Raw genomic sequence first — 16,301 nt, forward strand, 5'->3', positions numbered from 1 at the left:
TTTAAATGTTTAGGAATGGAGCCCATCTGCCAGATAAAACACCAGCAACTGTAAGGACCGTCGTTTTTCATAATGCCATGTGGGCGGCTCCGAAAGGAGCCTCTGGGATTGAGTGGGAAACCTTGAGATTTAGGCCCTTCCGCCGCAGATGTAACAGGCAAGATGGGTGTCCTTGGATATAATGGTGACACGCTTGGCGTGGATGGCACACGAACTCCACGAAGAGGCCTCGCATACCTCCTGCAGCACCAAGACCACCGAGGTCTGGAAGCGCAGATCGGTCTTGAAATTCTGCGCGACCTCACGCACTAGGCGCTGGAACGGCACCTTGCGGATCAGCAGTTCGGTGTATTTCTGGTAGCAGCTAATCTCGCACAGCGCCACCTTGCCAGGCCAGTAGTAGTGGGCCTTCTTCACGTCACGCGTGGTAGGCGCGCTCTTGCGGGCCGGGCCGCCTTGGTGGCCAGCGGCTTGCGCGGGGCCTTACCAACGGTGGCCTAGCGAGGCGCTTGGTTGCTGAGCGCCGATTGGAACATTCAATTCCAGGAAATGGAGGCTGCCCGTAACATTTATAGTAAGAGTCAGGAGCTGATTGGACAAAAGGAAAACAAGGACTACCCAGCAGGTAACCGCGCTGGTTAAACTTTGTTGTATTCCAAATCCTGTTCTTAGTTTATGGCCTCTGTTTTTTCTTTCTCCTTTAAAGTTCCTCGCTCTATACAAGTTAATTGCAATAGAAATGAGAGCCACATAAATGTAAAAATTGTCTAGACCCACATTAGAACAAAAAAATTTTAATCATTTTATCCCAAAATATTCATTTCAACGTTATCAGTATAGTTCAGATATTTCATTTTTTTATTTTGCACTAATTCTTTGAAAACCAGTTTTATACAGAACTTGATTCGGAGCAGCCCGTTTCAGTGATCAAGTCACGATTGGCTGAGTGGCTACCATACTGGAAGGCACAATGTGCACCCACTTCTTTCAATTTTCTAACCTTTAAACACAAATATTATGAACTTCTTTTAACCTTCAGGAAAAAAATCTCATCTACGTTAGGAGGTCAAGGGCTAATTACCTTCATAGAGAAACTTCTTTACAAGAACCTTTAATTCTCAAATATAAAGCAATTCTACTACTGTAATTTTTCTATTCTAATGAATTCAAGACTGTAACTGGCAAGGTCGTAACAAAAATCTTTTGTATCGTTTCACTAATTTAGGGAGAGGGTGCTGGTATTGCCATGGCGATGATAAAGTGTCTAATTTAATGGGATTACTTGTACAGCATTGCTCTTAATCTAATCCCACCAACACCACCAGTTAACCTGTTTAGGACAAACTAAACAAACCCTTGAGTTTCCATCTGTAACCAATGGTTCTAATTAGTAACTGGTAAAACCATAGTACACCTTGCCTTGGTATCAGTGATCCCCACACTCCTAAGCTTATATATTCCAAGGCAAACTTTTTCTGAAAAATAATTCCATCATTGTATCAGTTAGATCTTTAAATCACAAAAACATTTTAAGAAAATAACTTATTCCGAAAATTATTTTATTAGGCATCAGTTACCTTCTCCAATTAAAAAAGGCTGCTTAAAAATTGTTTCCTTAATCAGCAACATGAAAACAGATTTAGTTTTGTGATTGAATCTTTCTCAGAAATAGCCTTAGGCCCAATATAGGAATTTGGAATGATCCCTGCATCAAGATGACTATTTGAATCGCTCAAACTCAGCAATCAAAATGCCTTAAGCTTCCACTGACACCCCAAACGCAATTAGACTCAGCAGAACTTCTTGTAGATCTTGGGTAGGGATAAGGGCAGGAAAATTAGAAAACCAGACTCAACATAACCCAACCTAATACTTCTGAGATTTGAAATACTAAATGTGTAGACAAGATTAATGAAATTAACAGACCTGAAAAAAAGGAAATAAAAAATGCAATTACCTGAACCGTTGAAGCTAATAGTGACCTTTTGAAGGCTTTTACAAAGACGAAAAAAAGATTTAAAACCAAGTGTTCAGTTCTCCTAAAAACTTCGGTGGCTCTGAAAAGAGCCTTTGGTTTGATGAGTGTAGGAAATTTATTGACTCCTACTTGCCCTTGGCCTTGTGGTGGCTCTCGGTCTTCTTGGGCAGCAGCACGGCCTGGATGTTGGGGAGGACACCGCCCTGCGCGATGGTGACTTTGCCCAGCAGCTTGTTGAGCTCCTCGTCGTTGCGGATGGCCAGCTGCAGGTGGCGCGGTATGATGCGCGTCTTCTTGTTGTCGCGGGCCGCGTTGCCCGCCAGCTCCAGGATCTCGGCCGTCAGGTACTCCAGCACCGCCGCCAGGTACACGGGCGCGCCGGCCCCGACCCGCTCGGCATAGTTGCCCTTGCGGAGCAGGCGGTGCACGCGGCCCACAGGAAACTGCAGCCCGGCCCGCGACGACCGAGTCTTGGCTTTGGCGCGAGTCTTGCCGCCCTGCTTGCCACGTCCAGACATAGCTAAACGCTGACAGCCTTTGCTGAGAACTTCTAAAACTTCAGTACGCGAGCGCAGAATTTATAGTCCCTGCTAGGCGCGAAAAGGGAGCTGTACGACTGGTTAGTTTCATTTTCATTTAGACCAATGGAAACGTGACTATGTGGAATGCATATCCTGATTGGGTAAAACTGGAATATGGCCTCACCCACGAATAACCACAATTCACCACAGACTTTTACCCCATTCATTTGCATAAGCCGTTGCACCTTAAAGAGGTCCTGTTTGGATTTCTATTTTATATTGACCGGAGAGCCCTCCGAGTTTGCCTGAGCGCCGGAGAAGGGCTCCGAGAAGGCGGTGGCCAAAGGCGCAGCCGCAAGGAGAGCTGCTACTCACTCCCTTTACGTGTACAAGGGGCTCAAAAGCAAGCAGGTCCACCTCGTCACCGGCATCTCGCTCAAGGCTATGGGTATCGTGAACTCGTTCTCAACAACACCTTGGATCGCATGGCGGGCGAGGCGTCGCGCCTGGCGCATTACAGCAAGCGCTCGATCGTCACCTCCAGGGAGATCCAGACGGCCCTGCGCCTGCTGCTACCCGCGGAGGCGGCCACGCACGCCGTGTCGGAGGGCACCGAGGCCGTTATCAAGTACATCAGCTCCAAGCGAGCTACTGGCTGCAGAGCGGTGGGTCACCCTAGGCCCACACCCCACCTTTTGGAGCCATCCATGCGTTCCAAGAAAGAGATTATTCACGGCTAACCCTACTTGTCTGCTTAAAGTATAAGTGACCATTCTCATTAACTGAATGTAGGTATAACTAGGTAAACTAATAAAGGCCCTCTCGAACTCAGGTTATTTTCAGAGCCACTTAGAAAGTAAAAGCTGGTGCGCTTATCAGTTCAAAAAAGGGATGTGTCTTTTGGAAGGACTACGTAATAGATAAAAAAAATCTAAAAAATCAGTTAAAGGGAGAAATAAAGCTTAAAATCCGTTTTTGCTTACAAGGTACAGTCGGCCCATTTCCTCCAGCGGAAGGCAGAAACCGGCCCTGCCCCTCACCTCTCCTGTACAGATAAGCCCTTCTTGCCCGGGTAAATTACCCATTGATAATGGAGATGAACTTCTCCACCCCTGAGGAATGATGCATGCACTGAAAAGCCATACTTCTTTCCACTTCTGAATGCCTGTTGATATGCAGATGTACTAAAGCCAGGCGAGATATTCTGGAAAGGTTACGGTATATACCGGTAATTTTTAAAAACCTCGGTCAGTGGACTGCGGTTTTCTAGTGTTAACGATACCAGAGTAAACTTGCAACTAGGTGATCCAGACCCAGAATTTTGCATTCTGCAAAATAAAACTGTGGGCATTTATGGTCTACCCAATGTGATTGCAGATAATTTTAAGTTTACAGGAGCTCCATATTCTTTCCCTATGCGTACGCAGCTCTCCTTGCGGCAGACCTCAAAAGCCATACACAAGGGCAGGAACTGAGCAAGTCATTCAGTTCTAAAAGGTAGCGGACTCTGAAGAGTGACTTTTACAAGTGGGAATAGAACAACATACAATGCAATCAGCAGGCAAAGCTGTAGAAAGTAGATCGCTAACGCTTGAGACCACAGACAACGTCCATGGCCCTGACCAGTTCGTTTGGTATGCACTGAAGATTACGGAATCACGTATCATATTCTTCTTAAGGCCTTTCCTTCAGCACCCCGCTGGTCTCCTCGTAGATGAGGCAAGGGAGTTTGATCGGACCGCGCCGGGCCAGGGGCCGGAGGGCGGGCTTGCTGATGGTCTAGCAACTTCCTGTGACAACTAACATTTTCGTGGTTCCTTTCCATCTTTGCAAATGCCAGACACGACAACAGTACCAACCTAAGTTTAAAGTACAGAATCACAGCACTGGGTACAAAGTGGTGGGGGGAGAAAAAAAGAAAGGCCAAACTTTATTTGGGTCTATCGGACCAAATTGAAAACTAAAGAAACAGGCGGGAAAGTCTCGCAGTTCTCTTCAGTCCCCTTCCTTGTTCCAACCAAAGGTCGGGGAGGAGCTACCCGCAGAGGCTGCTGCCCTGACGCTGACACCATCTTGGATAAAGGTGAGGTAGGCAATGCGGTAACACTCGGAGTGGAGGATGTAGATTTAGAGATTCGTGAATATATTGAGGCAGGAAAAGGATTATTCAGAGTGTGGGTCTTCACTTCCTTCTTGCAAAACTGAAAACATAGGCGTAGGGTATAATGAAGCTCACAGTCCAAACTGGATTAGGAACGGAAGGACTGGCTTCTGGCCCCAGGTTCCCCACTTGTGAGAGGGTAGATAAATTAACCACTTTGAGTACTGATCTGTAGAATGAACATCCTGGCAGCAAAAGCCTCTTGTACAATATGGTCCCCAACGAATTATTAACTTGATGGAACAGCTCTAAAGTAGGTATTGTCATCATCCCTTACCTAAACTCACACAGCAAAAAACAGTGGAATTTAAGCAGCCAAAAACAGTCCGTGCTCTTAATAGTAGGATCTGTTTGCCTGTTTCAGGTCATAATCCCCAACTCTCTGAAAACAGAGTGCAAATGAACCACTAAAACAGGTGTTTGTTTTTATCAGCTCCTCTTACATGGCCATTGTTTATTTATTCAAATTTATTGGGCATTAACCATGTTTCTAGCACTGTGTTGGATTCTTAGCACACTACTTGGCTCTGTCTTGCAGCAAATTACGTAATGTATGGATCTCCATGCCTTCTGTAAAATGGTAGTAACTTGAAGATTGCAATAATAAAGACAGCTTAGCAGCTCTCAATTTTCTTTTGCCCTTTCTTGCTCTTGTATCTTTGCATATATCAGAATCACATGAAATAAAGTGTAAAGACATTTTATCACAGTTTAATACAGGAAAGTCAGTTAATCGATGGGAATCTGGCCGCATTTCTATTAATGATCTTCCGCCACCCTGTTGTGTTATGGTATTTAAACTTTAGTAATGCTTTTTTTATCACCCTTTCCAGGTTCTAAAAGAAACCTCTATAATAGACCACCTTAAAGCTATCAGTAAAAGTTAACTATTTCTACCATGCCTTCTAATCTTCAATGATTTTACTGGGAAAGAAGATGCCAGAGTGGATTTTAAAATGTTTTTTGTGGTAACATCAAAACTCAACTCTAGTTCCTAAACAATTCTAGTGTCCAATTAACTAACACTTTATTCAGCATCTACTGTTCACTGTAGGACAGTCATATGATGGGATAAGAATGGAAAACCCTGAATAAAGACCCCTGAACTTAATTCTCAGTCACTGCTGGTGGTCCTGAAAATTGGTAGAACTTTCATGGATGAAACTTTGGCTCTATCTCAAAATTTTAAATGCATGTATCTTCACACCCAGGAACCCCACCTCTAGGGTTTTACCATTCTTGAAAATGTGTAAAATGACATATGAACAGGGTTTTGGCAGCCTAGTTTGCAGTACAAAAGACTAGGAGCAATCTGAATGATCAACAACAAAGCAATAAATTACAATACTTCATTCTATCTAATAGTAAAAACAAATGAGAAGGCTCTTTTGCATAATAATACTAGCTAGTGTCTGTTGCTATGTGCCAGGTAATGTCCCAAAAAGGTCCTTACATACATTAAATCATTTAATCTTCATAACAACCGTATGAGTTAATATGCCTGTTTTACAAACTACAAAATGGGGGTTCAGAGAGGTTGAGTAAATTTCCTGAGGTTGCACAGCTAATAGAACAATTAAAAAATAATCTAGTTTCAGAATTCATATTTGTAACCACTGTATACTACAAGGCCTCTCCAAGTATTGATATGTGGTGGTCTCAAAGATTTGCTGTCAAGTACAAAAAGGAAGTTACAGTCCAAGTTTGTGTATATATTTGCATGAGTGCAAAATATCTCTAGATGGATAATAGTTCAACTGCTAACAGCTGAATGACTGAAGGTCGCGGATGGTTGAAGGATCTTTTCAATTGTAACCCTTTTATGCACTTCGAATTTTGGATCATATGTATGCATTGCCCATGAATAAACAAATAGTACTAATAACCCCTTGTGGATGAAATTGTAACATTTCCAGAATATCTCGCCTGGCTTTAGTACATCTGCTTATCAATAGGCATTCAGAGGTGGAAAGAAGTAAGGCTTTTGTGCATTTGCATCATTCCTCAAGAGTGGAGAGAAGTTCATCTCCATATCAATGGGTAATTACCTGGGCAAGCAGAGTTTATCTGTACTGGAGAGGGGAGGGGAGGTGCAGTTTTTTGGCTTCTGCTGGAGTAGGAAAGAGAGAAATGGCCCCAGACTGCAGTTTGTGAGCAATAAACGAATTCTAAACTTTATTTCTCCCTTTGACTGATTTCAGGTTTTAGAGGTATTTTCCCGGGATTTCTTCTCCCTGGACTTACACCTCTCTTCTCAGATAATGTTTTCACATGTAAGATAACAAATACATTGTAAGAATGGGAATAAGTTAGCATAAGAGTAGCCATCTTAAGGGCCGAGAAGCCATTTTCTGAGTATGTGACTTAAAAAAAGAATTGGAACTGGGTAAGTCTTGAAAAACGAGTTAATCATGAACACTGGGTTGTGGGCAGCTGTGACCCTTGGTCAGCTAACCTTGGCCAGCTAATCATACATACCAAGTTTATCGTGTGGAACCGCCCTAACAATTGAGGAGTGGTCTTATCTTGCTCTTACTTAACCCCAGGACGTATGACTTGCAAAAATAATGTGTAGCTGTGGAAAATTACTATGAGTTAAGTGCTTTGAAAATGCTATATAAACCCTTGGCTTTGAATGCTCGGGGTCCTTGTTGGAACCTGCTGTGTCGGGCAGACACTTGGACCCCAGCTAGCTGGAATAATAAACCTCTTGCTTGTTGCATCGATCTGACGTGGCCCTCGTTTTCTCACCGGGGGGAAATGCTGACCGGAATAAGGCCTGTAGGTCTTACAACATCAGTAGAGATGTGCATAGAAAGCCCAAGGAATGTGGAATAAATATTACCAGTGAGGGTGGGCAGAGTATGAAACAGCATTCTAGGCAGACGGAAGTAAGAAAGTTGGTATCACATTTAAGGACTTGGAAATGCTTGGTGGGGCTAAAGTCTACAAGGGTAAGGAGAAGGGAGCAGCCCAACGGGCTGAGCAAGCAGTCTGACTACACCAGTGGCTTTGTTCTGGAGAGATTATTATGAGCTGTCTTCTCAAGATGACAGGACTTCAGGTTGAAGTAATTACGTATGAACTGTGAAGACCTTATCAAGTAAGATACTGAAATATGCACAGTTCTAGATGCCAATTTAACATCTAAATGAAGCTGGCTCTCAACTCTTAAATAAGCCAATGGGTCAGGATTGCACGCTGCATGCATAGATAGATGCATGTCTAAGGGATGTGCAACAATATGTAATGTTCAGACATCCTAGGTGATCTCTTGTGAATCAAGTGACTCCACCTTTACTAACAGAACAACTCTACCAGTTTCAAGTAGGCACAGAACTCTATTGTACACGAGAATCTAACAATGCATTAGATCACATTTGAACTACTTTTGTGAAGGACCTGTGAAGGGTCCCCACCAGTAAGATGGCAAACTTCCGGCTTCTCTTCGGGGTCCTCAGTTCCCGCCGGCGCCACCTGAAGCCCAATCACCTCTCGCCCCCCTCCCAATCCCAGCACCTACCCAACAGCCACCAGCCCCGTAGAAGTGACACCTCAATCAATTCATGCCCCCTCCTATATAACCCAGCACCTTTCCCTAATAAAGCGGAACTCTCTGGTGAATTGCTGCTATGTGTCACTCCTTTCCTTTCATTGGTGCCGAAACCCGGGAGACGGGACACCCCAACTGGGCCCCGTCTTCCCCCGACACCAGCAGCAGCTTGCCCTCGTCCTCTTTTTCCAGCGCTGGTTCATCACACTCACCACTCCTCTCTGGCCTTTAGGTAAGTTTTCCCCCTGGAGTGGGCCACTCTTCCCCGAGCTATCGCAGTGCCATTGACCGTCATCGTCCGGCAAGGCCCTGACGCTCGGGGATGAGGAGGAAACTCTCCACGCCTCAGGCCTTCACGGCTGCGGCGGACCCTCAGGCCCCTCCCCAAACAGCCATAAATCCCCGCCTCAAGCCTTTACGGCTGCGGCGGACGCTCAAACCCCTCCTCCGACAGTCATAAATCCCCGCAGGCCTTCACGGCTGCGGCTGACTCTCAGGCACCCCCCTCCAACAGCCATAAACGAGGTGACTCCTTTGTGGATGAGAACGCTCCCTTTTCCCCCCCTCCTCCTTCTGCTCCGTCCGCCGAAAATGCCTAGAGCTAGGTACCTCGTGACTCCGGCACTCTGCCTTCTTAGGGAAGTCTGGGTGACGACCCACACTTCCCAAGAAATTACGACTCGTATAGGAGTTTCCGCAGACCACCAAGGATCACCGGGGACGCCCTTTGTCTCCTTGTGGTCTGCTTCCAGTCCGAGGATCTCCGTTTGTCTTCCCGTTTGTCTCCTTCTCTGTCCTTTGGCCATGGGAGCCTCCTCATCCCTCCCTGAAAGTTCACCTCTTGAATGCCTGCTTAAGCATCTGGCTACCCTCTCCCTGACGCCTGATATAAAACCAAAACTTCTCCGTAAATATTGCTCCCAAGATTGGCTGACATACCCCCCTAGACAATAACAAGCAATGGCCCGCAGGGGGAACTCTTGATCCTAACATCACTCGCGATCTTCTTAACTACTGCCAGCACCTGAAAAAATGGAAGGAGATACCCTATATCGAAGCTTTCCGCCTCCTCCTCTCCCCGCCCCCTCCCAAGTTCTAGCCTGCAAGCCACCGCCCCCGCAGAAGCCTCCTGTTCACTCCCTTCCCCTTCTTATCCTACAACAGCCCTTCTCCCTTCCTCCCCAACCATCTCCTCCCCCATCTCACCTCCTCAACCTTCATTCCCTGCAGATTAAGCCTGAGCCTTTCAGCCCCCCTTTAACTAGGTCCCAGGGGCCTCCTCCGTCTTTGCCCTCATCACCTGTTTCTCCCCTGTTAGGGACCGCCTTTGTCTTCTCACATGTTTGTAGAGAGAATGGGAAAGCACCTCCCCCCATGTCTGAACGCAGCATGGGAAAGCACAAGCTAGAGAACAACTGGTGCAGTCCTTAGAAGTTATCTGTCCACAAAAACATATCTTGCCAAGACTCCTCACTCTGAAAATAGGGAGACCTTGAAGATGTGTAGAAACACCGCCCCTACTTCTAGCTATGCCCTTCCCTCACTTTCCGATGTGGCAGGAATAGAAAACAACGCATTCCATAAGCAATTAACTGGAGCCCTGCTGTAGCTCAGTAGAGCATGGGACTCTTAACCTCAGAGTCATGAGTTCAAGCCCAACTAAACGAGCAGAGGCAAGCAGCTGGGCTGCTAGCTGGCGACATGTGGGTCCGATTCTATCTTTATTTTCTTTGTACCCCTTCTGCACTTCAGAACCTGCTCGACTAGGCACGGCTAGACCGCGTCACTCCCCCACAGACTGAGCCAGAACCCTTCAGTCCCCCTCAGACTCAGTCCCGAGAGCCTCCCAAAATTATCGCCCCACTCCGGAAGGTAGCAGGATCCGAAGGCATCGTGCGCGTTCACGTCCCTTTCTCCTTAAGAGATTTAGCCTAACTAGAGAAACGCCTAAGTTCCTTTTCCACTGATCCCATGACATACATCAGGGAGTTTCAATAGACCCTCCAGTCTTACAGCCTCACACATCATGACATTTTCATGCTCCTGGCCAATACTCTCCTCCCTGAAGAGCGTAGACGAGTTTAGGACTTCGCCCAAATGCAGGCTACTGAAACCCACAGGACTGACCCCACCTATTCCCCTGGCCCCACTGCTGTCCCCAAACAAGACCCACACTGAAATTATAACACCGCCATGAGTCTCCGCTCTCGAGATATTTTTGCCTCCTGCTTAATAGCAGGTCTGAAAAACGGCAGCTTGAAAAGTAGTCAATTTTCAAAAGCTCCAAGACATAATTCAAAAGAGAGATGAAATCCCCTCCGAGTTCTTAGAAAGACTCACTCAAGCCCTATTACAGTATACCAGCCTGGACCCAGAAACACCTGAAGGAAGACATGTCCTTATGACATACTTCCTAGCTCAAGGCTACCCTGACATTAAAGCTAAACTCAAAAAGTTAGAACAGGGCCCCGCTACCCCACAGACTGAGATCCTAACAGTGGCCTTTAAAGTCTTCCATAAGCGGGAGGAGGAGAAAGAATGCCGTAAACAAAAGGCTGATCAGGCCAATTTCCAGATGTTGGCCCAGCTGATAAAACCACAACCTGGGCGCCCCTCTAAAACAAGAGCTTGTTTCAAGTGCAGAAAAGAGGGACATTGGTCAAGGGCGTGCCCCTCCCCCAGATCTCCTACCACCCCATGCCCCAGATGCCACAAAAAGGGCCACTGGGGGTCGATTGCCCAATCACCCGAAGGGGAGGCTGGACGAACAACCCCCATCCTAAGCCTGCCATAGTGGGGCTGGCAGAAGAAGATTGATGGGGCCCGGGGGCTTCTCGCCTGACCATTTCCATCACCAAACAGGAGCCCAGGGTTACTTTAACAGTAGACAGTCACCCCATCTCCTTCCTCCTAGATACAGGAGCCACCTTCTCAGTCTTGTGAGAATACTGGGGCCCTACCACGCCAGCCATTACTCCTATAGTCAGAGTAGGAGGTAAACAGATTTTCCCATTAAACCCCCCACCCACCCTTTTATGCACAATCCAAGACAATCCCATACCTTTCTCCCACTCCTTCCTGGTTATGCCCCAGTGTCCCATCCCTTTACTAGGACGAGACATCCTTTCCCTCCTCCACGTTTCCATAACTATATCCACTCCCACAGCCCCCAGTACTCCCTTTCTGATAGCCCTCATAGCCGACGACCCCCCTCTACCCAATGAAAGCTCCGGTTCTGCCCTCATACACCCTGTAAATCCCAAAGTTTGGGACATCACAAGCCCCTCCGTGGCCCTATGTCCCCCTGCCTCTATCAAATTATGTGACACCTCTCAGTATATCTATCAGGCCCAATACCCCCTGATCACTTCAGCCCTCATAGGCCTCCAACCCATCATTCAAGCAGACCCACTCACTCCCCATTTAATACCCCTATATTAGCTGTTAAAAAAACCAACGGATCTTTCCGCCTTGTCCAAGAACTTCACCTCATCAACATAGCCATTGTCCCTATCCATCCCTTAGTTCCAAATCCACACAGCCTCAGCATCCCACTTCTCAGTCCAAGATCTCAAAGACATACCCCCATATTAGCTGTTAAAAAAACCAACGGATCTTTCCGCCTTGTCCAAGACCTTCACCTCATCAACATAGCCATTGTCCCTATCCATCCCTTTGTTACAAATCCATACAGCCTCAGCATCCCACTTCTCAGTCCTAGATCTCAAAGACCCATTTTTATATCCCTCTAGACCCCTGCTCCCAAGATTTTTTCATCTTCACCTGGACGGACCCATACACAAGACATTCTAAACAACTCACTTGGTCAGTTTTGCCACAAAGCTTCCGAGATAGTCCCCATATTTTTAGACAGGTCCTAGCTCAGGACCTCAAACAGTTTCATCATGATCACTCCAAGTCCACCTTATAATACACAGACAATCTTCTACTCTGCAGCCTCTCGTGGGAACAGTCTCAACTTGACACTGCCTCCCTACTTAACCTTCTAGCTTACAGAAGTTACCGAGTATCCCCCGTCAAAGCTCAAATCTCTTCCCCTCCTATCACTTACCTCAGATTCGTTCTATCTCAACAAAGTCCATTACCTTAGACAGTAAATGGCTCCTCTCTGACCTCCAAATTCCCAAAACCAAGACAAAAATCCTTTCCTTTCTAGGCCCTTTCTAAGCCTAGCTAGATATTTTAGAACGTAGATCCCTAACTTCTCCCTACACCCTGTTGGCAAGACCCCTATACAACCTCAGCAAGAGCCCCCCTAAAAAACCATTATCCTCCTCACCCCGACACTCCTTCATTAAGCTCGTCAAGCCCTTGTAGAAGCCCCAGCTCTCCATCTTCCTGATTTGTCGAAGCCCTTCTCATTATACATTCATGAGAGGTCCAGTCAAGCTCTAGGAGTCCTAGGCCAATATGCTTTGCCCCAGTAGCTTATATCTCCAAGCAATTAGACCCCACAGTATAGGGATGGGCCCCCTGCCTACGAGCATTAGCCGCTAGACAGCTCTTGCAGAAAGAAGCTCATAAACTGACATTCAGAGCGCCCCTTACCATTCTGTCCCCACATCACCTAAAAGATCTCTTAACCTACAAAAGTTTACAGACTCTCCCTCCCTCCAGACTCCTGACCTTACTGTCCTCTCCTCCAAAATCCCATTCACCCCCTTTGCCATCCATACCCGAATCATGACTTTTTCCTCCTTTACTGCTCTCTTGCTTTTTTTCCTCATTCCTATTGTCTTCCCCACCACCCCAGCCTCCTTTGTATGGCAATTCAAAGTCAGACAGACTTACACACAGCATCAAACAAAAGTTACTGCCCTCATTGCCACACCAGACTTCCCTCTGAAAAGCTGCTCTGAGCCTTTATACCTCCACTTTCCTCCCTCCACTGAAGTGTTCACTAGCAGCTACCCTTATTCTCCCTACCTCTGCTTCCTCTATGACCAAAAACAAGCCTATTGCAGGCGATGGCCAGATACCTACAGGAGATGTCCCTACTAGTCTTGCACAATTCACTACATAGGTAACTTCCAGTACCCACAGTATTACTCCTCCAACCGTTTCATGAAATATCCCAACGGCTCATTCTCCTTATCAATCCCAGATCCCTGGGATTCTCGATGGGCTGCCAGAGTCACAGCCTCAGTTTACTACGGGGGGTCCTCGACCCTCCACAGTACCCTTCATATCTCTCAAAAGTATGTTCCCTCTCATTCCCAGATCTCTCAAGTTGCATCAGATAGCAGACATTCCAAAAAAGTCATTATCCAAACTCTTGATGGCGCCTCTTCATCTTCTTATCCCCACCCCTCTTCCCATTTCTCCTACTCTTCATTACAGCTCATTCAGGACACCGCCATCTTTCTCAACCACACCCTTAACACAGACTATTGTTTCTTGTGCGCATCACTACAGCGCCCACTGCTGGCCGCCGTGCCCCTTAATATTTCCAACTACTCCTTCCATGCAGAAAGACAACCCTTCTGCAACCTGGCAGACATACCCCTATGGGAACCAGAATACGCAGATAATCTCACCATCCACCACTGTGTAAACCCAACTCCACCCCCCTCCAGCGCACTTCACTGCCTCTCTATCTACACCCCTACCTCCGGCTCTAAGACTTTTACGCAACCGGGACACTTCTTTTAGTGTAATGGCAGTCTTTTCAACTCACTGCCTCTCAACTCCAATACACCCTGCATTCTCGTCACCCTAATCCCACAGTTAACACTTTACAGCATGGCAGAATTACTTGAGCTCCAACCTCCCTTGCCCTCGCGCACAAAAAGAGCTGCTTTCCTTCCCATCATAGTCAGTAGCTCTTGGACCACCTCAGCCATTGGGGCAGGGTTTTCGGGAGAAGCCTTGGGTCACTCTCTATAGGCAGTTAGAGATCTCAACGCCAAACTTGAGGGAGCCCTGACATCCACTGCCAATTCTCTAGCCTCTCTCCAAAGACAGGTCACTTCGCTAGCTAAAGTCACCCTTCAAAACCGGCAGGCCCTAGATCTGCTTACAGCCGAGAAGGGCGGCACCTGCATCTTCCTCTGGGAAGAGTGCTGCTATTACATCAACGAATCTGGCATTGTAGAAACTGACATTACCAAACTCACCGACCTTGCCTCCAGTCTCCACTCTGCTTCCAATTCCAACCCATTCTCGTCAATACTAACAAACCCCCTCCTCACCTGGCTCTGGCCCATTGCAGGCCCCATAATAATCATTCTTCTCGCCTGTCTTTTCTTACCCTGTATAATAAAGTTCATGAAATCCCAAGTCAGAAAAATCTCTAATCAAGCTTTCAACCAGCTTTTACTCAGGAACTACCAGCTTCTGGCCACAGAAGATCCCTCACCCTCACGTGACCTCCTCACCACATGCTGAGATGGACCCCTCTCTCCACTGGAAACTGTTCCTGGAAACAATAGCCGCAGACGCCTGGGTCCTGACACCCATATCCTCTTGGCCAACCTATGGTTACAGGGAACCTTCATTGATTTCCAAACCTGAAGAAGTCCACATCTACTCGTCCTTACTGCGGGGAGTCCTATCAACCCTTTCCTCCCAATCCTCAAGCCCTCACTCCCTTCTCCGCCCCTGTTCAGCAGGAAGCAGCCAGAGAGAAAGCAACGTCCACAAACCCATAGAGGAGAAAGGGGGGAATGAAGGGTCCCCACCAGTAAGATGGCAAACTTCCGGCTTCTCTTCGGGGTCCTCAGTTCTCGCCGGCGCCACCTGAAGCCCAATCACCTCTCGCCCCCCTCCCAATCCCAGCACCTAGCCAACAGCCACCAGCCCCGTAGAAGTGACACCTCAATCAATTCATGCCCCCTCCTATATAACCCAGCACCTTTCCCTAATAAAGCGGAACTCTCCGGTGAATTGCTGCTATGTGTCGCTCCTTTCCTTTCAAACTGCAATTGCAGATTCAGGGGATAAGGACCACCTTAGTATTTTTTAGAATCATCTTCTGTTAAATGATTCTAAAGTTAACTATAGACTTTAAGGCTAGATTCCAAAATTTTATTAATCAGTATTATAAGAAAGACCAGGCCTGAATCCATATTATGCATGAAGAAATAGAAAAAAGCTGAAGAGGATTTTATTTCATACAAAAGAATTTGGGGCATGTAGTATATGTAAACAGGGCTTTATCTTCCACCATCCAGGAGGTCCTTCTGACACAGGGACCATAGATGTAGTCACACTAGAGTGAGGGCCTCTAGAGGGGGCAGGGCAGGATATTTGCAGTCAGAGCAATGTAGCATGCAAGGAAAGCCCCCTACTAAAACTCGATGTTAAACCTTAAGCTCTAGAATCATTCTTCAGTGAGATCAGTTAATGTTCCCCAGATAAAGAAGAGTAGCACATTTTATTATGTTAATCATCTGTAACCATGTGTAAGATTCACTTTAACATACTAAAAGGCCCAGGCCTATGTACTGTCTTTCTTCCTTCAGATATGATGAAGTGATTTTGCAAACTGAGCAACTAATTAGCATGCAGACCCAGCTGTAGACGACATGGTAAAAAGCAGGAAGAATTCCATCTTAAAGATAAGATTGCATTTTAACACCCAGGAAGTTCAAAAGGCAAGATTCTTTAGCAAGTAGACAATACCTCAGCCCACCTTGGGGGCTGGGCAGGCAGCCTTTTGATGTGCTCCCAGACCAAGGCACCGGTGTCCCAGAGAGAAATCAAGGCAGGAAATTGAAAGGGTATCTCACCGTGGCCCTCCTTCCCCAGAAGGACTCAGGAGACACGGGCCCACGCAAGAGATTTTATTATCTGAAGGAGAAAGTGGCTACCCCAGAGGGAGAGGGGGTAGAGCGAGAGAGAGAGCAGCAGCGTGGTGCAGAGCATTGTGCCTTTTATTGTTTCGGATCCACTGGCTCAGCCTATTGCCCTGGGGGAGGGTCGGGATGTTTAGAGACAAGGCAGGTCATGCCCAGGCAAAATTCTCACTGGCTTATGTGCTTGGGACCATGGGGCAAATGGAGGACAAATTACTATCTTCTTATATTCCTCCCTTTTCTATTTTATAAATGGTAGAGGATTTGGAAA

At 46.7% G+C, this 16,301-nt stretch overlaps 2 protein-coding genes and 2 pseudogenes across 5 annotated transcripts in view; 2 read left to right on the forward strand and 2 right to left on the reverse strand.

The window, feature by feature from the left end:
* Positions 1-16,301, forward strand: part of LOC108396925 (histone H2B type 1-C/E/F/G/I-like) — a 107,391-nt gene that overhangs the window by 77,812 nt on the left and 13,278 nt on the right. The window lies entirely within an intron of this gene.
* LOC140846729 (histone H3.1-like) lies at positions 26-536 on the reverse strand (annotated as a pseudogene).
* LOC118973175 (histone H2A type 1-like) lies at positions 2,048-2,545 on the reverse strand. The gene has a single exon (XM_037022471.2). It carries the CDS (start codon positions 2,494-2,496, stop codon positions 2,104-2,106), a length of 393 nt encoding a protein of 130 aa, XP_036878366.1. The 5' UTR covers positions 2,497-2,545; the 3' UTR covers positions 2,048-2,103.
* On the forward strand, positions 2,556-6,545 carry LOC118973172 (histone H2B type 1-B-like; annotated as a pseudogene).

Source organism: Manis javanica, chromosome 16 (assembly GCF_040802235.1).
Source record: "Manis javanica isolate MJ-LG chromosome 16, MJ_LKY, whole genome shotgun sequence".
Lineage (NCBI taxonomy): Eukaryota > Metazoa > Chordata > Mammalia > Pholidota > Manidae > Manis > Manis javanica.

Excerpts from the sequence above, each read along its gene's own strand:
- LOC118973175 (XM_037022471.2), bottom strand. The coding sequence starts at position 2,496 with ATGTCTGGACGTGGCAAGCAGGGCGGCAAGACTCGCGCCAAAGCCAAG.